Here is a 24,225-nt window from a genome sequence, read left to right as displayed (position 1 = left end):
CAAGTCCAAAGTTTTTTGCGGGGCCTGACGAAGTGGTGTTTCGTTCCTGCCAACGGGTATACGCCAAGATGTATAATTATTATTGAGGGTCCTACCTTTTCAATCACACATCGCTCAGCTTTACCGGTAAATCTGTTTACGTGAGCAGAGAGAGGATAAAAATTGATCTCAATATACGTGGAATTACCGATCATATTGCCCAATTCAATGATTAATTACTGAAATTTTTCGCGCTTCGCGCGACTAGGCGAGAATAGCTGCCTCAGTAAATGGACACCTAATGTAGATGACTAGTAACAGCAAATAGCGGATAGCCGAATGGGGTCTGGGCTCGAAGCCCCTCGGAAGTTTGGTTTATCACCCGATGGGGGGCCCAGGACCAACGTTTTTTTTTTGGGGGGGGGGCTGACGAAGTGCTGTTACGGCCCTGGTAACGAATTAATTGTACCTACGGGCACGCCCGAATATGTTTAATTATTAATTACGTGCCCTTTATTTTCCCATACAACAGCTCACTAAGCGCTACTGGTAAATCTGATTACGTGGGCTGAGAGGATAAAGAGTTCATAGCGACTTATATATGTAAATACCACCTATTCATTCATGCATTATAGAAAATTTTGGTACCTAGGGCGACCAGGCCACACAAACTTTGCTGACCATCTAAATCACACTGTGGGGTTCTTGGGGGCGCAAGGCAATCGTTTAAGGGGGGTTGACGAAGTGCTGTTACGGCCCTCCCTCTTACTCATTGTATTTATTACATTCCTTACAATATGAGGTTGGGGGGCGCTGGAGCACGATAATTTTTGAAAGGGGGCGCTGGAGGAAAAAAGGTTAAGAACCACTGGTGTAGTGCAACGTTATGTTACCGCCGAATACTTTGAGAATTGAGAAGTCGGTAAGTATTTAGGTTTTCGAAATCAGTGTGACAGTCACATTCGATTAATATCAGTTATAATAAATTCTAAGCTACCTACGATGGATTGCGTTATCAATGGTGAGGCTTGGCCCATTTGTGCCTTACCTCTCGTTTCGAGCTTTATTTTCGAACAATAAATACCAATTTTTACAGAGAAAATATGGCGCGCACGAGGAATCCCATGTAGTGAGTTCGAATAAGTGCTACCATGACGTCACGAATTTTCAATTGTGACGTAACAGTTGATTGACATGTATGGCTCTTTGGGAGTTGAGATGGAAAAAATTGGTCAAATATGGCTCTTCGGACCAAAAAGGTTCCCGACCACTGCTCTATACAATGTATGGAATTGAGCAAAATGAATAAAAAAAATCCAGCCACAAATCCAGAGCAAAATGAGCAGAGAATCCGGAATTCACGGAAAAACCAAGATGTAGTCCGATGGGAAATCCTTTTTTCCCCCCTTTTTGCACCTTTCTAGTGAATGGTCATCATCAACAGAACCAATTTTAAGAGTATTCAAGTTGCGCGTGAATCGTTGTGCAACTTGTGCGCTACCGTGGTTTGGTTGAGAAGACGAAATTTGACAGGATTTTTTAGTTGAAATATGTTGCAAAATTATCCCCCAGAAACAGTAAACCGTAATTTACGGGTAGGTGCAGGTGTTATTTTATTCCGACAAAAGTAGGGAGAACCACTGGACAACATAGAAAAGTGATAGCAGTGGTATCATCGCAATATGAGGCTCCAAAAAGACAAATTTTGAACTCTACGCCTAAAAGTACTTTTAATACTACTGTAAGTGCTTTGCAAATGACTGGTATTCCCTGTCAAACTTGGAACACTTCTTGCCTCTACCACTTTTCAATTGAATATCACTCTACTTCTTACCTATAGACATTGGCAAATACATCGACTGGCTCAACTATGACGTTCTGACAGACCGATATTATCGAATGATATATAATGCCAATTTTTTTCTATCAGGCGTTGGAAGCTTTGAATAAGAAAGATATCACCGAGATCAAGTCGTACGGCAGACCGCCTGCTTTGGTGGAAATGGTGCTTCAGGCTGTCATGATCTTGAGGGGGAGTGAGCCCACCTGGGCCGAATCAAAGAGACAGCTTGGTAATTTCTATAAAACCTGTTTTACGCTTCCTATTTGTGATGTTCCTTTTGATATCCTGCAATTTTTGTATGCAAGGTGAACTCGCACTTAGGCGTTCATAAAAATTTCATTTGAAAGAATTTCAACTATCAGGAGCCTATTGTAAGACAGGGTTTTGTTGAATTAAGTTCGTAACGAAGTCAATCCAGAAATAAACCAGATAATTGACCCCGGAATTGATAGTATACATGGGAAACAATCTTCCAACATCCCTACGCAGTTCTACATTGTTAGATTAATTTGTCCCTATATTTGGGAAGGTGTGTTTTATCCAATTCAAATTTACGGCTCAGCAGCTTGCTAAAACGCGACCGTCAAGACGCCATTCGAACTAGAACCTTGAAACCAATATCTGATTTAATAAGCGCAGATAACAATACATGACACTTGAGAACAGATTATAATCTACGTTTAATTTGGTACTATTCATTACTGAAAAGCACCTGGGACTGTTTTAGACGCCATAACCTTATCCTTATAGGTGACCAAAATTTCATCAAGCAACTTGTTCACTTCGACAAAGAAAATATGTCTGACCGTGTTTTGAAGAAAATTGGACAGCAGTACGTCGCGCACGCCGAATTCCAAGTCAGTATTACAATCCTTATCCTATATTTCTCTTGAGCACGTTCGATTTATGTTTGCTCATTAACTCAATGCAATATCTCTTTTGATACACAGCCTGACAATGTAGGACGTGTGTCGACCGCAGCCAAATCTCTCTGCATGTGGGTCAGAGCCATGGAACTGTATGGCCGTGTCTACCGTGTCGTGGAGCCCAAGCGACAAAGGCTTGCGATGGCACAGGAGCAACTAGCCGAAAAGCAAGCTTCACTCGCCGAGGCCCAACGGAAATTAAAGGAAGTACAGGACAAAATGGAGAATCTCAAACGACAGGTGCGTCACTGTGACTGCGTGTCTGTGTTTTGGTGCAGAATTGACTTGTGTATTGATAATATTACAGTACGATGAGAAAACAAAGCAGAAGGAAGAATTGAGGAAGAAAGCTGAGGAGACTGAGATTAAATTGGACAGAGCAGGAAAACTTGTCACAGGTAAAATATTACTCCTAAAATCATTATTAGTTTCACAATAATACCCTTTTTCACCTTAATTTTAGCATTGTCCTATCTTAGAATAGTTGAAATTAGTTTCTTCTCTCTGCTTTTGGCTTCCGCTTGTTGATTATTAACATTCAGAAACATAAAAGGAGTCAATCAATTACTATTTTTTATATTTCAAATTGGATATCTCCTATAATGCTTCTCCATTTTGCTATAATTTCCCCCATACTCCATTAGCACACTATGACCTCATTGATATCCTTGTTGCTATTTTATTTTCTCTGTTCCACTTCAACCTCAACAATAGACACTTACGTGACCTTTGACACGAACCAATCAGGTTGCAGCAGGATGTAAACAAAGAACAAGCCCGGGCAAGCTTACTATGAGCTCTTATGGGAAAAGGTTGAAAAATGAAGGTTTTAAGCAAGATTACGTTGAATTGGGGATGACTGGCCTTAATGAATAGTAATAGCGTAGAGCTAGTATGTGGTTGCAGCTTTTAATCTAGGATGAACATGAATGGTGGCAAGTACGCACCAGCGTGCTGTGTCCAAATGCACGGGTTTTTGACAACTTTTCTGATTAAGCGACGATTGTTGTATACTATACTATAGGATTGTGGTAATGCATATTTTGACGATTTCATAGGCTCCAGGTCTCGAGCTAAATTTTCAAGCATATCTCATGTTCAGAAATATATATACTATAAAATATAGCTGCTGCCACACATCACAATTTTTGTGTATTGATTATGAAACTTGAAAGCTATGGAGATTCTATCGAATTTATGGATTTGAGTGGAACAGCATCTTCTTCTAACACCGCGGAGAAAGCTACGAAGTATTTCATGGAGCGCTATGCACACGATTTAGGGATAAAGATTGAGGAGACAATCCACTCTTTTTAGAAGCAATATTCTAGTGAACAGCCAATGTTATAGCAACTTGCGGAAAAGTGAGATAACACACTCAATGGAAATACACGTTCTCGGAAAATCCATTATTGATTCGTCTTGCACTTGTAAGACAGGGTAAGTAAGGAAAAAGACATTTTTTCAGAGACTCCTTCAATAGATATTTTAACCATGATTTATTTTCATATTAGGTTCTGATATATGCTCTCATGCATATGCATTGATTAAGACAATCCAGCACCTGAAGCTAAAAGGACTACATTGTGATTTGCATCAGCATCAGTGAGCTCCATCGTGATTGACAAGCAATCTCTCCACCGTACTCGCAACCGATCAACTCCTGCCTCAAGGTAGATTTTGGTGTATCTGGTGTCTTCAGTTTTATAACATTCCATCAAACACAAATAATCCTAGAACATTTTCATCTGGAGAATTGTTCATTCAACAAATTGGGCATCTAAATGAGCTTCAATAATGCACACCACTGGAATATCTAGACATGCACTGTTGGTACAGACTGACCATGGCACCGCGCAATTACGATCCGTAGCATGCTATTAGGCATTACGATATTGACAATGGAACTGAATTTGCACAATTGCCGAATATGTTGCGTCATTCATTTTTAATTTTCAATCTTGAATTAGAGTATGCAATTAGTCCATATATATTTGGTTAGTTGTGATACACAATGCTGCATAGTATGACACCAGACAAAATTTTATACTCCTTGATTCTTCCGATCAGCTGTTCAATATGAATACGTTCTCTCGCCATCTTTCTTGTTGTGGAACAGTCTGGCTCAGGCATTTGACGGTGTGTAAATCACGTGCAGGAATATTTAAATCTAGATTCAATTTCTTGATTTCAGACTCAATGGTGAATCCCTTTTCTGCCATGATAGCATTGCCTGGCTCACCATAGCTGAACTCCATCATTTTCTTACATTTCTTGTCGAATCCACATATTTAACTAATATTTCGATCTGAAATGCTCCCTGTAAATAGTTCCTGCACAAAAGTAAGTGTACCACAATCCATCAATCCTTTCAAAGTTGTATGTGATTTATTGACAGTCAATAATCATTCTAGATTTGAGAAATCATGAATGAATGCAAATGGTGCATTTTTAAGAACCACATATCTACATGGCCAAATCGCGATTTAATGAAGCAGTTACATATGGCTGACCCAATGGTTAAATACTATGCTTACAGCAATACTATAAATTTGACGTCAGTAGGATAAGTTGGGCAATTCAGAAAGAATTTAATGTAGTCTAGCATAAAATTTCAGCTTCTCCGCATCTTTTAACATTATGATGCTCCTCTGAGAACTGAACTTCACTAGCAATAATTGTCCGTCAATTTGTAATTTTCCTGGACGAGTTTACTGTTTTGTGCTTCTATGCTTCTTCCAGAAATTTGATTTTCTTGCGTTTTATCCATCGACTTCCTCTTTCTGCAGCTTCATAAAAGATATCCATCAAGCCTGCACAAAATATATAATATGTTTATTTTACAGAGCAATACTGCTGTGCAGGCACCTATCAAGGCGTACTCGTCCGACTCGTACAACGTATCACCGCTACCAATTTCAACTATTCGTCTCATTATTGAATATATTGTTTTCAACAATTTCAATACATTACACACCATCAAGCAACAAAACTGGAGTGGAATAAAACGAGACACACCAAGTCGATTGTGGCATCAAGTGTGACTGCATTTCAGATTGGACTCATTTTGAAACACAGAATTGTTTTATCTAGATCAGTGGTTCCCAACCTTTTTGACCTATCGCCCCCTTTTCAAGGTCAATACCGATCATGGCCCCCCAAATTTTGTGTACCGAAAATTGGGCATACAAACCTGTAATCATCGACAGGTTGACTAAAAAAAAGGGTCAAATTTTCGGCTCGATGTCTAATTTGACACACTTTTGTAACTAAATTTCCGTGGGTTGACTAAAAATAAAAAAAAAATAAAAAAAATGTCAGCCGTTTTGACGCGTCATCGTCCCCCCGAATCGCCCCCTTCGCTATTTTCGCCCCCCTGTCGCCCCCTTCGTCATTTTCGCCCCCCTAGACCGCCAAATCGCCCATGTTGGGAACCACTGATCTAGATTCTAGATTATGTCACGATTCAATATTTTTGGTACAATAATAGATATGTCATTTTCTTAATAAAATGAGAATTCAGATGACTACAAGGAAGTCCACGTGCCTTTATCCAGATTTTACATTCTTCCATGCATGTCATTGGCTCTGGGAAAGGTAAAAGCGCACACCAGGAAAGGTCTGGGTAGCCATCTCCATGTTACGCAGGCTATTAGCACAGTGTTTATCCGGCATTTATCCTGATAGATTCAATACACGAGCTAGAACAAAAAATGACGATTTCAGCCGGGAACAGATCATGTTGCCTAACATATATCATATTAATATGATCATTGAATATGCAGACAAGTGTCCAGTGTAACAGTAATTTGCTAGATAATGATACAGACTGTAGACTACTATATACAAATGTCGATTCCATAAATAGAACGCATATAACGCCACATAATGGATACCACACATATCCTGACTCAATATTCATCTAATACATTCTATTCGCTACGACAATCCTATAGTATACGACTAAGGATAATACAGCAATAGTTGCTTCATCCGAGAAGTTGTCAGAAATTCATTCATTTGGAGATACCATGCTGATGCGTGCTTGCCATCATTCATGCTTATTGTAGGTTATAACACTGCATATACATACTAGCTCTACGTTATTACCATTCACCAAAGCCAGCTATTCCCAATTCAATGTAATTTTGCTAAAAACCTATATTTTTCAACCCTTTTCCATAAGAGCTCATAGTAAGCTTGCCCGGGCTTGTTCTTTGTTTACATCCTACTGCAACCTGATTGGTTCGTGTCAAAGGTCACGTAAGTGTCTATTCTCTCATTTCTATTTCCTATTCTTTTTTCTCTTCATTTGCATTCTCTTATTTTCAGATTCTTAAACTTTTCTCTCTTAAAGCTAAACTCTTGATTATTGTAAATTCATTTCTCTATTTTCCTGATGTGGCATTAGAATGGAACCCATTTCAACGTCTGCAATTTTCAGGCTTGGGAGGAGAGAAGATTCGTTGGGAAGCGACCGTCGGTACTTTGACGGAATCGCTCGGATATCTTGTGGGCGATTGTCTCATCGCTTCAGCTTTCTTATCGTACATGGGACCGTTCCTCAGTAACTACAGAGACGACATGGTCTCTAAGATATGGCTGAAAATGGTGAGTACATCCAAGTTATTAAATCTGATGCTAACTGACGGTAGCAGCTGAATGGTTATCATAGATCCAAATGATATATAACAGATCACTTTGATTTTAAATTCAGTCCATTTTCCTTTATTTTCTGTACTTTTCAAGTCATGTTTCCAAATATTCTAACTAGTCTGATTATCTGAACGATGTGAAAATATTTCATTCAATGTCTAACTGTACTGTACATGTCTCATAGTCTGCGTGATTTTCTTTTACTGTTATCTGAGGCCAAGGTGGGCGTTTTATTAAAACACTACTCCAAGCTGTTTCCACACATTTTCGCCATTTCATTGTATCACAGCCTAGTGTTGCTTTGAACTGATGAACATATTAAAGAAGAAATGAATGATAAAATTTCATATAATTCCATATTTATTAATAGTGGTTATGTTGCGTTTTTGATCATGAACAGCTCTTACTTCGGAGTACTAAAACCGCGTAGTTTCTGGGTGTGACTTGGACATAAGTATCAGTCATTCAAGTAATTAATTAGGACATAACGTAATCGACTCGATGACGCCACCAGCCCAAACACTACCATCAAATATCTTGCAATAGACTATTTTCCACTTTTTGGCTGCACGCTATGGTTATTATTCACGAACTGGTTTATTTGCAGGTTCGTGACCTGTCCATTCCTTGCACGCCAAGCTTTACGTTTGCCGAATTTCTGTCAAAACCGACGACAGTGCGAGACTGGAACATCCAAGGATTGCCTTCCGACGCTTTCTCGACAGAAAACGGAGTCATCGTCACGAGAGGAGACAGGTAATGCAATCGATTCCGACCAATATATATTGAAAAAGATTGCAATCCGACAATGCTAAAAGGTTGCAATGTACACGAATATTCGTTTTGAGATGATAACTTGTTGATAAACTGACAATTAGACATTTTATATCAGTTGATGTCGAAAGCCTGATTCTAAAATTTCACAAAATTAGGAATATGAAGAAGGTAATATGGCTCTGGCTACTTTTTTCATGGTACCTATCCAAATCTTCACCTAAAGCCAAAGGATAACTGACTCATGATCTGCTGTACCTTGCTCCGTTGCATTATAGCCGTAAGCCCCCGTGTCGCAAATATGTCAAATTTGATAGGTCTACCCTCTATTATGTTGTAATTATTTGATTCTCAAATCACTAATTTTCACTTACAATCGTGAGGTAGCAGTATTGTTTCTGCATATACTTTTATGGCATTTTAAGAGCTTCCTGGAGGAGCGGAACAATATGAAATGAATACATCTTAATATGAATATGCTATTCAATTTTATGGCATTTTGGAATACTTTGACCAACTCTCCGACATCATTACCGCGCCATCTTTTCAACACCCAGATGGCCGCTGATGGTGGATCCGCAAGGCCAAGCCATCAAGTGGATCAAAAGCATGGAGATGCGTCGCGGCCTGAAAATAATCGATCTTCAGCAGCACGACTACTTGAGAACGTTGGAAAATTCGATCCAGTTTGGTACACCCGTGTTACTGCAGAATGTGCAGGAAGAACTGGACCCGTCTCTCGCCCCTATCTTGAACAAGGCATTGACCAAAGTCGGTAAGTGGAACTAGAGTCTGAGGGTGTCAGTACTGAGGTAGTTCTACTTTTTCAGGGTAGGCTAAACTTCTTGCTTTATACCAGTGGTTCTCAAACTTCTTTAGACACGCCCCCCTTTATGAGAGTGAAAAATTTCACGTCTCCTTCGCATGCCCCCCTCACCCCTTTAGATGTTTTCATGCCTCCCTCGGGGGCGCTCCCCCCAGTTGAGAACCACTGCTTTTTACACTGTGAATGTTTAGGAGTATAGAATAGTTTTATGATATACTTGCATCACTGCTATGAGTGAAATTGTCATGACAAGGTATCTAGGTAACTGAATATATTTTTGAAAGATATTTTGTAATGTCAATGGACATTTTGCGTTAGTTGCTAAGATGTATTCTGCAATTTCGAACATAGCCGTCTCCCAATAACTGCTACAAATATATCCAAATAATATCCGGTTGTGATGTATGACAAGTTGAGTTCACAGAAGTGTACGCCGTGCATTATATTTTTATACTTTTGTTGATATCCAATGTTATTTCCAATTCTCCACTAGTTGCTGACGAGTACCCCTGACGAGTGTCAACCGAAAATATTCGGGTTCATTTCAACGTGAATATACTATTCAATTGCATATTGAATTTATGTATCTCCAAAAAGCTCTTTACGTCATATCTTGCGGGTATTATTTAATATCTTGTGAAAATCCATTTAGTTTAAGGTCTCTCGATTGCTATCCACGATAACAGCTCAGTGATACATTGTCCCAAACTAGTCTGTTTTTGGCATGTACTTGATATAGATTAGGTTTGCATTGAGCGTGTTACTTCTATGACATCTGTGACTTTGTTCACTGCATGTCTTTAAGCCGTGTTTGGTAGGAAGCATTTGTCCAACACAATTGGTAGTATGCTACTACTGTGACTATTCGGAACATCTTTATCGAATATTTACTATAACTCAGGCGGCAGATTGCTGATTCGTCTCGGCGACAAGGAAATCGAGTTCAACCCCGAGTTCAAGTTCTACATCACGACAAAATTGTCGAACCCGCATTACGCTCCGGAGGTGTCGACGAAGACGTCCATCGTGAATTTCGCTGTCAAGGAACAAGGTCTCGAAGCGCAGCTTCTGGGAACAGTCGTGAGAAAGGAGAGGCCGGAATTGGAAGAGCAGGTGCATTATGCGAATTTCGCAACGTATTTTTATGAATCCGACTGAATAAATGCCGTAAAATGACACTCAAAGCAGGCTACTAGGCTAAAAAAAATTTTGACAAAATTCATTCAAATTCGTTGATTGGTACGTAATCCACATTAAACGTTATTCCTCTATCATAGGATAATTGAAAGGAATCAAGCCTGTAATTTGAATTAGCCCTAATTTCAAGCCCGTAAAACACCTTAGGTCAATCCAAATCCAAGATATGGTCTCATCACTACATTCGCATCTAAATTTGGAATTAAGGAATATGTTACAACTTAATCCTAATCAAAGTTCATAATTTGTTTTGCTACTACAAGGCAACACATTGATGTCAGTTGAAGGACACTGGTGAAGCAATAAGCCCTTCATTCAAACAAAATTTGTACTCAAATACTCAGGATAGAATAGGCATATGTCAAAAGTCTACACGGTAGTAATAGCAACATCTGATTTAAAAAAACGTATAAGTCAAGGCCATGACCAAAGCGAAAATACATGATGATATATGAAATTCAAAACCATGTCATGATGCTGATGACATCACTGATAAATGGCGTCGTGATGGGTTTGAAAGGCAATCTGGAGAATTCTGCCCATTTTCTATCAACCAAGATCCGTTTATTTCATTTACAGAAAGACAATCTCGTGATCAACATCGCCGCTGGCAAGAATAAAATCCAAGAGCTGGAAGACGAAATTTTGAGGCTACTGAACGAGGCGCAGGGCTCTTTGCTGGACGACGAACAGCTCGTCAACACTCTGCACTCCTCGAAAATCATATCGGCCGACGTATCGGAACAGCTTGAGAAATCAGAACAGACCGAGAAGAAAATCGATGCCGCCAGAGAGGTCGGTGTTGCAAAATATTAAATCGAAAATTCAGCCAAGCTTCTCCGATACTGATACTGGTTCAGATATGTATTTAGAGTACATCACACGGGATGTGAAGGGTCTCTTTCATGCTATGATTGAAATAACAAGAGCTGGCAGCGATTCTGCAGATTTGCTATTATTCGAAATGCAAATTTAGTAACAATCTGAAATTTCAATTTGATCAAGTCGCCCCGATCAAGTGCTCATATCTATGGTGGGCAATTTCTCAGAAAAATTATCAAATTCGAATTAATATAATTTTGTATCACTCAAAAATCAAAATTACCTGTCAAAAATTGCAAATTTGTACCTTACGGTACTTGGTTGAGACATGGTTCTTGAATTCTTGGAATTGAGATTTCCAGAGAGTTACCGAAAAAAATTGCAATTCAACCAAATTTTGTTTACGAAATCATCACAAATTTGATTGGCGCTTGTAGTTTAATGAGTAGATAGTTTTAGTAACTACCAACAACTTGAAATAGTCACATTTACGAATGAGCTTCGGATCGAAATCAAGAATTTTAGTTTGAGACAAGAATTTCTACTTTTATAGGGTTATCGGCCATGCGCCGCAAGAGCTTCCATTCTCTTCTTTGTGCTGAACGACATGGGTCGCATCGATCCCATGTATCAGTTCTCACTAGACGCCTACATCGACCTGTTCAATCAGTCTATCGACAGGAGTCAGAAAAGTTCAAAGCTTGAAAGCAGAATTGAAAACCTCAACGAATATCACACGTACAGCGTATACAGGTGATATGATTTGGCGTATGCTTAGATTGCTTACTTTTGATCAATTGTGTTAACACTTTATAGTCTCCTCCTCTTAACTGTAGTTTACCGTATACCACCTTTTGCAGGTATACTTGCCGGGGTCTGTTCGAGAAGCATAAGCTGCTGTTCAGTTTCCAAATGTGCGCAAAGATCCTGGAGTCTTCCAACAAAGTCAACATGGACGAATACAACTTCTTCCTCAGGGGAGGGATTGTAAGTTGTTGATTTTTCTACTAATCTAAAGTGCTTAGTAGTGGCTGGAAGGATAAACCTTTTAAGATAGTCTTTTTAAACTTTTCATGCTCGGAATCTGTGTAGCTTGGTGATAAGGAGATAGTGTCGTAGACATTCGGAATCTTCTAAATCAGTGGGTCTCAAGGTAGGTGATTTCACCCGTTTCAGGGTCTAAAATTACAGGGAGGAGGATATGCCATGTCTTCAGGCTTTTGTTTGTAAAGTCGAATGTTGGATCAATAGAAATTGCTGCTAAAGTGTTATACTCCAATACTTTTTCATCTTGCTAAACTTGCTCTTCATAACAAGAGATTTGTACTATGTGGTCTACCTTGGCCTAGGCCCATCTGCTGATTTCTTCTCTCATAAAATGGAGTGAAGTGCATTCAAAAACTTCTTTTCACTTTTCAAAATTGAGTATTCAAAAGTGAGTATTTCTGCATTAAAACTGTTGAAGTTATAATAGATTACAAAGAAAACAAAAGGAGTAGAGCAAGTAATACATGTAGATAAATACTACTTCAGTACTCCTGGATAGTAGATTTACATCACTAGTAATGATCTCTGGCTTTTAGCGGGACGATAGTGATGGTAAGCTTGATAGGGGGCGATTAGCCTTTCATTGATTTCTTTCTCCAAATTACGACATGATCTTGCATTGACACTGTGAAAAAGCACAGATTCGCAGACCGTTTTCTTTGCGTTACCAAGGTCCTGGACAGAGAAGGCCAAATGGACAACCCCTGTCCGAATTGGCTGGCCGACTCGTGCTGGGACAATATCACCGAGCTGGACAAGCTGACCAATTTCCACGGGATCATGTCATCATTTGAGCAGCACCCGAGAGACTGGCACGTCTGGTTTACCAGCTCAGAACCGGAGACAGCTGCTTTGCCTGGTGCGATAATATTATCATTTTGTAGCTTTAATGAAGTGCTAACAAAACAGGATCATAAAATATCCAATGTTGTCCGACGTAAACTACAAATCCACTCGGCCGGCGCTTTCAAAGAAACGATAAGCAAATTACTGTCATTTTCGCAGACAAGTTATCAATGTGAGAAAGAGGGCGTTGTAGTTTGCTGGAAACACTCTCAGCATGCATCTAGTTATGACAGAACGAAATTATGAATGAATTATGCTAAGAAATATTAGGATAAGATTTGGGATACAAAAAGAAGGAGTATTCAACCTTGAATAGATGGTGTTCCGACATTGAAATCATCGATAAAAGTTCCTTTTCTTGAATTCAAACTGCGTTTCAGGGGAATGGGAAAACTCATGTAACGAGCTCCAACGTATGCTGATCGTGCGGTCGCTTCGTTCTGATCGAGTCTCGTTCTGTGCGACGAGCTTCATCGTCAACAACCTGGGGCAGAAATTCGTGGAGCCACCTGTTCTCGATATGAAGCAGGTCGTCGATGACAGCACGACCAAGTCACCGCTTATCTTCGTGTTGTCTCCGGGAGTGGTGGGTCTGAAATTGAATTTCTTTTATACTCTCAGCTGCCTGTATCACTAGTGAAGTACATATGCCTTTCCCAAGCTCGATACAATACAATTGGAGGTTCTATTGTCTTTATCCGTTCCCACTATGCAATCAAAGTATTCATTTTTGGTACTCAAATGCCAGTGGAAGTAATATGGTAAATTTTTGTACACGTACAGCTAATTGTAACGATTTCCAAGACATGTGATATGTACTTCAAGTTGAAGAGCTTCTCGGAGGTACACAACTTCAATATACAATTGAATAGTACCGTAATTTTCCGAATATAGTGCGCCCCCATGTATAATACGCACCCTTAAAATGGCGTGTAAATTCCGGGAAAAAGCCTGTACCCATGTATAGCACGCACCCTGCACTCGCAGTACATGAATAGTTGTGTTTAGTATACTTTGTCGTTCTGTTTTGCGACGTCACTGTTACACAGTCATGAGATAACGATCGCTTATCATAATACAATTAACGGCATTGTCTCTAAACGATAGTAGATAGCAGCCAAAGCCTGCGAGGCTGGCGTCGCGATAGTTCAGGCTAGCGACCCGACTTCTTGTGCGCAAGGCCTATTACAGATGCGATTGCTCATGCCAATGGTTATGTCGTGCGCACCAGGCCTGTTGGAGATGCGACTGATAACGCAAGAGATTATATCTTGCGCACATGACCTCTTGTGTATGCGATTGTTAAGGCCTGTCATTGACGCGATAAATTATCAAGGATTGCCGCACGCGCTTGCTGCAATCAACGACCTAATTTTGCTCGCGTACAAACGGCAAACTAACTCTGGAGATCGCGTGCTGTGCAGACAGCTCTCGTTAATTGGCAACACGCTTCTCGCTAATTGGCAGCGCGTTACGCTCTATAATACGAATTCCTAGGCACGATGGCTGGAAGTGATGTTCGATTGTAAACAAACATGAAGTAAGGTGTGATTTCAAGATTTTTATCGAGGGAGATTTTTTTCAAGGTTTGTTGTACCCATGTATAATATGCACCCCCTATTTTAGGGCAGAAAATCGGTAAAATTTTGCGCATTATACATGGAAAATTATGGTATATTCATATTGAAATAAACCCGAATAAATTTTCGGCTGACACTCGTCAGGGGTAATCGTCAGCAACTAGTAGAGAATTGGACAAAACATTGTATAGTGACAATCGCATCACTAATTATGACGTCACCGGCATGAAATTTCGAATAATCGGGGCGAAGAAAGAGCTTAAGCTTAATGAACTATTTTTAGATGGTACGCGAAATCTTTCTGTAGGCACAAATACTTGAGTATATTCAAAAACTAGATGCGGTCAACTTCTACCAGTTAAACTGCGGTGTGCATATTCGCGACTACCGCGGTGCAATTTACGAAAATTAATTCAGATATTGGGGTACATGGCTATTTGTTCCGGTTGGTATCTCAATTTAACTAGTAAAGGTGATACAAACGTAGCCCAAAATTACTTTCTGCTTAGCAAAATCCAAGGTGTAATAATTAATGAGTTGTACCTTAAAAAATCATAGAAATGGATGTAGTATTAGTACTAAGTAAAAATTTACGGCTCCTGTCCTGTCGTCAAGCAGTTTACGAACAGTTATCTGTACAAACGAAATTGTCACAATCGACGTTTTCCTATGACTCACGGTATTTCCATAATTTCAGGACCCCACGAGCGGACTTCTGCAACTGGCGGAACAATGCAGCATGGGTCATCGGTTCCACGCCCTTTCCCTCGGTCAGGGCCAAGCCCCCATCGCCACCAGGTAGGGGTTTTGCCACACGTTGTAAATAGGGCTGTTGGCAAAATTTGGTACACGACTGATTTGATTCTGAATCGTGTGTTAGGCTTCGAGTCAAGTATTGGAATATCATTCATTGTGCTGTGGGAAGTTCAGATATGTTCTAGACCACATGAAGGTAATTTGGTACTCTTTCGACCATATACGTTTCATTTCACCTAGTGAAAGTGCTCTGGGTTGATCGCCACATCGCAGAAATCTCATTTTTGCTCACATGCATAGCTTTGCACTACGTGTTTGAACACCAAGATGCGACCTATTGAAGTTTCAAGGTTTCCGTGTGTTAGGAAAAAGCATTGAAACTATATTTACCAGTTGATAACACGAATCATTTTGGCATCCCTAAATGTTTCTTTGTCCAGTGTTCAAATTTTCCTGCAAGTCAGACGATTTCCTATCGATGATTCCAGATAAATTTGATCACAAACCATGACCGTGTACTTTTCAGGATGATAAAGGAAGGGGTCAAAGACGGCAACTGGGTCTTCTTAGCCAACTGTCACTTGTCCTTGAGTTGGATGCCTCAGCTTGACAAGCTCGTTGAGCAACTTCAGGTATGTTTGGCGTGACACGAAATGTGGTCTTGCTGTTTTAATTCCGGTGGGTGATTGTCGTACAGATCGAAGAGCCTCACCCCGATTTTCGTTTGTGGCTGAGCTCCTCGCCGCACCCCGATTTCCCGATCAGTATATTGCAAGTCGGCATAAAGATGACCACCGAACCGCCAAAGGTTAGTAATCTATGACAACGGTATTGGAATCTTAGCATACTTCTAGCTAGAATTCAAGCAAAATAAATACATAGTTGTATAGAACTAGTTTCATACTTTGCAGTTCTGCCAATAAAATATAAAAGTTTGATGAGTCCAAGTGCACCTTCCAGGTACAAACGACACGCTGTCCACAAGAGTAGTATAGTTCGCCGTTTTCCACCATAGCGTATGGTGCAAATTGGGTAAATGAAACTTTCCAGTAAGCAATTTTGCTTTTACGGCAATTCCAATCGGTGAAAACAGTAAATTACACCAATTCTTATGTAGGTATATCCTAGGAGTGGATTTGGTTCTCTTTTCGTGTAACACCTCAAGAAAGCACAAAAAGGTGAACTGAACTGAATCAGCTACACCCCTGGGATATATCGCCATAAGGACTGGTGTATTTGACTGCCTTTCACCCATTGGAATGAGTGTGAAAGCAAAATTTGGTATCAGAAAATGCCCACGCCCTGATTTGCACTTTACGCTATAGTAGAAATTTGGTTACCACACCTATTTTGTACATAATAGTTAACTGTATTATCTCGAGTTACCCACCTGATGCTAAACAACCACATATCAGCAACTCACCGTCAACGACATAATAAAACGTGCTATATTCCCTGGTATTTGTCTAAGAAATTTGCATGCCTTTGTTTTCTTCACAGGGCTTGAAGGCGAACATGAAGAGATTGTACCACCTCGTCACGGACCAGATGTTCAACCGTTGCTCGAAGCCTTCCAAGTACAAGAAGCTGCTCTTCGCTCTGTGTTTCTTCCACTCTCTTCTTATAGAGAGAAAGAAATTCCTGATGCTCGGATGGAACATTTTCTACGGTTTCAACGATTCCGATTTTGAGGTGTGTGCAACGCTTGATTGCGATGACTTTTGCGTTTGCTTGCATGTGAGACGTAATTTTTTTGCATAGGCCTACTTCAATTCAAAGGAACAATAAATTTCAACGTTTTTCAACTTTCAATTTTGCCACATTCGATGTAAAAATTAGAATGCTGCGTACACCAAAGACCAAATACGAGTAGCGATTCCGATATATGTCAAAACTGATTGTAGTTGAAGTAGAAATTGAAGGTTTGAATGAGTAGTTTCAAATAGCATATTTGGTCGAGAAGTAGCATACTTTGGCGGTTAATCTGATGTGACTCTTTTCAAAATTGCAATGACAATCTTTGCGACTAACGCAAAATTACCAACGACATTATAACTAGGTGCATTTTCGAAAATATATTCAGTCATAGTGATGCAGGGGTTATTTTGCCCCAGGAGTTGATGATAATTTCAGTCATATAAGCATATCACAAACTGCAGGGTTGTAACCAAGTCACAAGGTTCCGAGTCGCAAGTCAATCTTACTTTTATATATTTGACTCGAGTCAAGTCCGAGTCCAAGTCAATGAGTAGAGGGTCGAGTCCGAGGCGTAGTGTTTTGACTCGAGTCCAAGTCATAATGTTCACTGTTCAGTGTTCAGTTCAATTCGGTTCAACCCCCTTTTTTCAACTCTGCTCGAGTGATGTAGAATGGCTCGCATTCATATATAGTAATTTCCCTCAGTTTTAACAGTTTCTAGCCCTATTTTTAAGTATCAGGACTGATAGACGAAATACCAATGATGTGGTAACTTTACTATTGTTCAAAGTTACAATGTCTTGGCCGTCCTAGTCTCGAGCCATATGACTTGGTTGCAGTCGTGCACAATAACTAGAGTACAGGTCGAAATATTTGGCATGTTTTTACGTGGAAACTACTCGATATGCTACGATTTAACTATTTCCGACAGGTGTCTGAAAATCTGCTCTCGATTTACCTGGACGAATACGAAGAAACTCCATGGGATGCGATGAAATATCTGATCGCCGGCGTTAACTACGGCGGCCATGTCACGGATGACTGGGACCGGCGACTGTTGATGAGTTACATCAATGATGTGTTTACGCCTAACGCAGTGGACGAAGCCTTTTTCAAGTACGTCAAAAGCTATCGTGGCGGCAAAGTCCTGAAAATTGGGCACTGTTCTGTGTATTGACATTTGGTGGCGTATGTTCAATGTCATCGTCATGAGAATTCGAATAACAGACACTGCAGCATTGCATTGCAGCAATAAAGGCCATTGTCTCACTTGATCTGTATCAGAATTATAGCTCACCAAATATCGTAGGTTAGACCTGTCTGAATACTTAACTTTGAGAAGCCCTGTTGCTGGTCGCCAAGATCTTCTTAAAACACAAAGATTACTCAAGAATACGATTATCGTTCAGACATCGATGCAAGTAGGTTTAGCAATGAATCTCATACCGTTCTCTCGAATTATTACGACAGGATGCAATATCGATTGCCAGAATACGGCACAATAAATATACGAGATGTAACTTCACGGATGGATGATCGCAGGGGATCTCCTGCAACACCGACAGATAACATTAGGCTTGTGCCAATGTTGATGATTACCCCTGACGAGTGTCAGCCGAATATATTCGGGTTTATTACAAAATGAATATTGTATGCAAAGCATTAATGTAACCTTAAAACTCGTATGGCTATCCTCTACATTGGAAAAAACCAATGCCAACCAAGTAGAAATGTGACCTTCACGGCTGAAAATACACTAGGCTAAGTCCAACCACTTTACTTTCCCAGTTATATCCTCATTCTCGCACACTAACCCATCTCATAAATTTTTCAGGCTTTCAAGCCTGGACACGTATTACATACCGAAAGACGGCTCCCTGAACGCGTACAAGGAATACATCAGCATGCTGCCAAACGTCGATCATCCTGAAGCGTTCGGCCAGCACCCTAACGCCGACATAGCCTCGCAGATCACGGAAGCTCGAAACCTGTTTGAGACCTTGCTGTCTCTGCAGCCTAAAATCGCGACAAAGGCCGGCGTCAGCCAGGAAGAGAAGGTGAGCCTGGCTCTCGAGGTAGAGATTGTCTATGTAGTCTGCGTTGCTGCTCGAGTACAAGCAGAGGTGCTCAATATCCGAGTACTTCTATTTTTGAACTACTGGAGTAGATTTTGTCTACCTACTCTACTGACTCAATTGGGTATTATTGGTGGCTACATCTATGTCTGCTTCAATAGTTTACGCCAGGGGTCATCAACTCAAAACGGGTCGTGGGCCACGTTTCAAATTTCGTAGAGCCCGCTAGATGGAATGCTATTGCCATCGCCGAAGCCTGTTCAGCTAGTGAGGAATAGTTATGTTGGGTACAGGAGAATAGCTTATTTTGAAACAACAACAATATTTTGAAACTGGAATCAATTTCATCAGTTCAAAACGCTTTACTTAGCGTTCTTCCGAAATCTCAAATCAGATAGTGGGGTTGCATAATTTCAGAAGGTGGCTACTTTTGAAATCGCTATATGTATCTTTGCGACTACCACAAATTGTCTGATGGCGCTACAAATAGGTGATATCTTTGAATGTATTTGTATATGCCTGGGGTCGGCAACCTTTTGCTAGTCACGGGCCAAATTTCGAGTGTGCAACTTTTTGGCGGGCCGGAATTTTTCTTAATACTATGTTTTACGCTCACTTCGATATTTTATCCTACATTGCTGCAATCTCAATCATACCAATCATAAAACACAGTTATTTACACTTCAACAACGCAGAATAAATGTGACAATTGACGCAGCTTGCTTTGTGAAAGGTTTTCAACTTCTGGAAACAAGTCAGATGAAGCAAGAATCAGACCATATTCTAAATGGGCGTCCGAAATACGTGATCTTAGCTTGCTCTTCGTGAATTTCATTGTTCAAAACTATTGCTCACATGCGTACGTGCTACCAAAAATCGATGCAATGTCTTTTGCATTGTTGGGCAAGCTGGGATAAAGATCAATTTCAAGAACGTATACTCTTTATCAAAGTCATGCAGCTACATGATCTTTGTATGAAATTTGTCATTCAATCCAACTGCATCGCATTTCAAAAAGGCCCATTTGACATTTTAAGGCAATGCTATTGGCGTCCACATTAAATGGACATTAAATAAATTAAATTTATTTTGTATATGAAGGAATGTCGGAAAAGCGGGTGAATATTCAGTAATTAGATTTCGTATCACAGTTCCAAATATAGAGTTGGTACTAGGTTTTCTCTCCTCCAGTATAGGGAAGTGAGCATAATTTTCTCTGTACTGTTGAAATTCTCCGAGCCGCAGATTTGTTTCGAATGCGCCTCAACATCTCATGTATTCAGTTGTTTTCCCCCCCGAAGTTGCAAATTCAATTTGTTCAGATGTGACGTTAAATGTATCAGGAGAGCAAGATTAGATACACATTTTCGATTATAAGATTATGAGTCGGCGATATTTGTATTTTCGAGGAAAGGTGCTATTTCATTTCTCAGTTCATAGACTCGTGCAAGCATAGCTGCTCAACTTAATGCGCGAACATGGTAGATATACATTACATCGCCATATTGATTCTATGCTTCTAATCGGCGATTCAGTTTGTGAGACAAAATCATATTAACAGTTTTCATCATTGTGGCCAAAACACTTCAGGTTTGTTGTCTTGGCGCACACTGCCTTCTGGGAATTAAACTATGGATAACTAACCTACGGAGGCTAGTTATCTGTAATTAAACAGTGTGAGTTTGTGATTTTGTCATTGCGTCTGAGATATTCCAAGCGTTTTTGAAACAGAGGTAGGACACCTTTATTGTCACACCCCATCGGTAAACCCTTCAAAAAGTATGGAATACTTTCGGTTGCGAGATACACCCGATTGATAAGCACTGATCTAGTCTACTCTATACAGACAATCTTCATCTCCTACTTCAACCGCCTTCGTTTTATGGCGTCACAATAGACTAATACAATGTAGGAAACTTATATCGTAGCAATACCGCATTCTTTCCAAGCAGTGCAGCACTGCAGATTGAAAAGCATTGTGAAACGGCGGGCCGTATTCTTGTGATAACTAACATTATCTCGCGGGCCGGTCGATTTCGCTTGGCGAGCCGGATCCGGCCCGCGGGCCGTAGGTTGCTGACCCTTGGTATATGCACTATGCAGTTACCATGATATAGGGGCAATTTCACTGGTAAAAGGAATGCAAAGTTATCCCGACACTACTCTCTGCTATTCGAGATCCTAAGTGTGAAAAGCAATCAGTTTGGTACTGACCATCTCTGCTCAGGGTATATTTTTGTTCAAGTCAATATTTCAGTGTCTAGTTGAGTCTTGAAATCAGTATCAGTGTGATGGTTTGAGATGGTGATTTTCCTTTTATCTTTCTAATTGCGACGCTCATTGATTGTACATTGGGCTCTTCATGTTTTACCCTTAATCTGTGCTGTACGATTTTCCACTGACTTATCCACCGAAACCATGTCATTTGCGATTTCATCCCCTCCCATTGTCTGGTTATAAATTTTTTGGAAGCATATTGATGAGATCCTTCTCCTAATTCAGGTACTGGAACTGGCCGCAAACGTTCTGAAAACCATACCTGAGGAAATTGATTACGAGGGAACAGAGAAAATTTTGTCGGACGACCCTTCGCCTCTCAACGTCGTGCTGTTACAGGTGAGACACAAAACGATGGAAATTTCAATGTTTTATTTTTGGTATTTATTTTGCGTCTGCCACTTCACATATTATATTGAATGCTAGCAAGCCCTTGGACATGTATATGGGAGTCCAAGTTACACTATAACTGAAAGCAGCGATTAGCAATCGCTATCAGTGATATAATGCGTTTCCTCGATAAAGCTTATTTTCTGCCGATATCGTAATGTGACCTATCTCCGGACATGGTCAGTAACGAAGTACTAGTTTTACGGAGTAGCCTATTTATGTAGGTTTTGGACTACTTCTACTCCTAGTAGTAGGCAAATTAGGCCTGTAATACTTACACTTTGCAATGGGTGTCTGCTATCGCTTTTTCCTCTAACCGTATCACCAATTCCCTCTCAGGAAATCGAGCGTTACAACCATCTGCTCCGCGTCATTCGGACATCTCTCGTCGATCTCGAAAAAGGAATTCAGGGTCTGGTCGTGATGTCGGCCAATTTGGAAGAGATTTTCTCGTGCATATTCGAAGCCAGAGTCCCGCCGATGTGGGAGAAGGTGAATGATTTACTATTTCTTCCATACGTTGCACTGTAGTTGAAACCTCACGTAAATGTGTTGCTAGCATGAGTGGTCTGTAACGAAGCACTCCTACTTTTCGAAGTGATCCAATTATGTTTTGCCTGCTGCCAATTCTTATTGTTCTTCCTTAACAGCTCTCAGTTTTTGAAGCAAGACTAGGCATAGAATACTGTTTTTCTTACTTGGAAATCGTAGGCTCTCCCAGGGTTGTAACCAAGTCACAAGGCTCCGAGTCACAAGTCTATCCCACTTTTATAGTTTTACCTCGAGTCAAGTCGAGTCATTTCCAATTCACCATCGAGTCAAATCCGAGTCCAAGTCAGTGAGTAGAGAGTAGAGTCCAAGTCATAGTCTTTTGACTGGAGTCCGAGTCCAAGTAACTGTTCAGTTATCAGTTCAATCCTGTTCAACCCACTATTTTCAACTCTGCTCGAGTGATATAGAATGGCTCGCATTCATAATATACTGATTTTCCTCAGTCTCAACAGTTTCAGGTATCATTTCCAAGTATCAGGACTGATAGACAAAATACCAATAATGTGGTGACTTTACTATACTTCGAAATTACAATGAAATGTCTGTCTTGGCCATCCTAGTCTCGAGTCATGTGACTTGGTTCGAGTCATGACTCGAGTCATTACAACACTGGACTCTCCTAACATTTACTGCTTGCCCATGTGGATATGTTTTAAGACTGCTTCCGCTTTTAAGCAACTGTTCTTCAGGCAAAACTTTCTGCACTTTGGATTTTGTAAAATATTATGTTTGCTTCTCTTACACGAGTCAATATGTAGTGAAAATGGGACAAAAGAGCCCCTGTATCACGGTAATTGAATATAGTTTCGAAATTCACACCTGTTCACAGCTTCAACGGTAATTTTGTGTTAGTCTCAAAGATTCATGATGCAATTTCGAAAGTTGGCCGTTCAGACCGCTAAAAGTATGCGGCCATTCGAACAAATCTACTTTTTGAAACCAGTAACTTGAGTATTTTTGAGATCCTCATTGTCTACCTCTACCTGAAGTATTCTTGTCTTCTCTTAGAAATCATCACATCTACTTGTAATTCAGAAGAATTTACGGCGTACTTCTACTCCGACTTCAGTAGCAATGCTGATTATTTTGTCCACCTCTGATCATAAAAGAAATTTTTCAGGCTTACCCGTCTCTCAAGCCGTTGGCCGCGTGGACCAGAGATTTAGTGTTGAGAGTCGAGCAGTTTGCTAAATGGGCTGAGACCGCCCATCCGCCCACCATCTTCTGGATGTCTGGATTCACGTTCCCAACCGGTTTCCTGACAGCGGTTCTGCAAACTTCGGCCAGGGCCAATGCGGTAAGTCAATTGTTTGGGGGTGGTCTGTCCGTCATTTGGTATTCTACGCTGGCTCAACTTAAAATAGTATGATATTGTTTTAGTATTTTGTTCTGAACCATGTCACCAAGCTGCCATGGTTCTTACTGTGTACTATAGAGTGTGATGCCCGTATGTGCATTGTACAGGAAGCTTAAGCCATCTGTTCGAATATACCAATTTCCATGCCTGTTATTTGGTGATAATATCGTTGGGTAGCTAAAAACTTTTTAATCGGGAATTAGCATTTTAGCTGTACATTTTTTTCTAAATTAGATTAAAATTAGAATTAACGCAATGTCGCAATGTCATTGAACGTGGTGCTTGAGGCCGTCAGACGATAAGCGCCAATTCTTTCTGTTTATTAAACTACAAAACTACAACCAAATTCGCAAAAACTCAGAAATTGAAATTGATTCCGAATCAGAAAGAAATAAAACAATAGTCAGGTTCAGTTCATATCAAATCAAAGTTTGAGTTCACAAGCATAAGAATGTAGCAAATGTCTGTACACCAAGCTTGGCTCGGTTCGCGCTATACAGTTCACCGGTAGCATTTCCCACATTCTGTTCTGATCAGTCAAATTATCGTTTTGTCCAAGTCTGATACAATTCTCTTTCTAATTCTTCACTAGTTGCTGGCGATTACCCCTGTCTACTGTCAGCC

The 24,225-nt window shown here is 40.2% G+C and overlaps 1 protein-coding gene and 2 long non-coding RNA genes across 3 annotated transcripts in view; 2 read left to right on the top strand and 1 right to left on the bottom strand.

Annotated features, from left to right (window-relative positions):
* The window catches only part of LOC145437332 (dynein axonemal heavy chain 2-like), a 68,524-nt gene that overhangs the window by 42,250 nt on the left and 2,049 nt on the right, over positions 1-24,225 (top strand). Inside the window, exons 63-84 of the mRNA XM_080314537.1 lie at positions 1,910-2,051; positions 2,573-2,679; positions 2,773-2,988; positions 3,056-3,146; positions 7,193-7,359; positions 8,012-8,160; positions 8,736-8,953; positions 9,906-10,117; positions 10,781-10,996; positions 11,577-11,776; positions 11,884-12,010; positions 12,743-12,929; positions 13,297-13,502; positions 15,194-15,294; positions 15,779-15,884; positions 15,950-16,060; positions 16,753-16,944; positions 17,882-18,066; positions 18,785-19,007; positions 21,528-21,641; positions 22,032-22,184; positions 23,365-23,541. Of these exons, the coding sequence (XP_080170663.1) occupies positions 1,910-2,051; positions 2,573-2,679; positions 2,773-2,988; positions 3,056-3,146; positions 7,193-7,359; positions 8,012-8,160; positions 8,736-8,953; positions 9,906-10,117; positions 10,781-10,996; positions 11,577-11,776; positions 11,884-12,010; positions 12,743-12,929; positions 13,297-13,502; positions 15,194-15,294; positions 15,779-15,884; positions 15,950-16,060; positions 16,753-16,944; positions 17,882-18,066; positions 18,785-19,007; positions 21,528-21,641; positions 22,032-22,184; positions 23,365-23,541 (3,600 nt within the window). The remainder of the gene's footprint in view (positions 1-1,909; positions 2,052-2,572; positions 2,680-2,772; positions 2,989-3,055; positions 3,147-7,192; positions 7,360-8,011; positions 8,161-8,735; positions 8,954-9,905; positions 10,118-10,780; positions 10,997-11,576; positions 11,777-11,883; positions 12,011-12,742; positions 12,930-13,296; positions 13,503-15,193; positions 15,295-15,778; positions 15,885-15,949; positions 16,061-16,752; positions 16,945-17,881; positions 18,067-18,784; positions 19,008-21,527; positions 21,642-22,031; positions 22,185-23,364; positions 23,542-24,225) is intronic.
* On the top strand, positions 3,549-5,913 carry LOC145437333 (uncharacterized). Its single transcript, XR_013914636.1, has 3 exons — positions 3,549-4,188; positions 4,263-4,421; positions 5,595-5,913. It is a non-coding gene; the product is annotated as an uncharacterized LOC145437333 (long non-coding RNA).
* Positions 5,118-7,032, bottom strand: LOC145437334 (uncharacterized). The gene is made up of 3 exons (XR_013914637.1): positions 6,779-7,032; positions 6,296-6,449; positions 5,118-5,561 (listed from the first exon to the last, which is right to left on the bottom strand). It is a non-coding gene; the product is annotated as an uncharacterized LOC145437334 (long non-coding RNA).

The sequence above is a fragment of the Botryllus schlosseri genome, chromosome 4 (genome assembly GCF_051294905.1).
Source record: "Botryllus schlosseri isolate E-star chromosome 4, Bs_hap1, whole genome shotgun sequence".
NCBI lineage: Eukaryota > Metazoa > Chordata > Ascidiacea > Stolidobranchia > Styelidae > Botryllus > Botryllus schlosseri.
The sequence above is the reverse complement of the archived record's forward strand: the minus strand, read 5'-3'. Positions and strand labels throughout refer to the sequence as shown.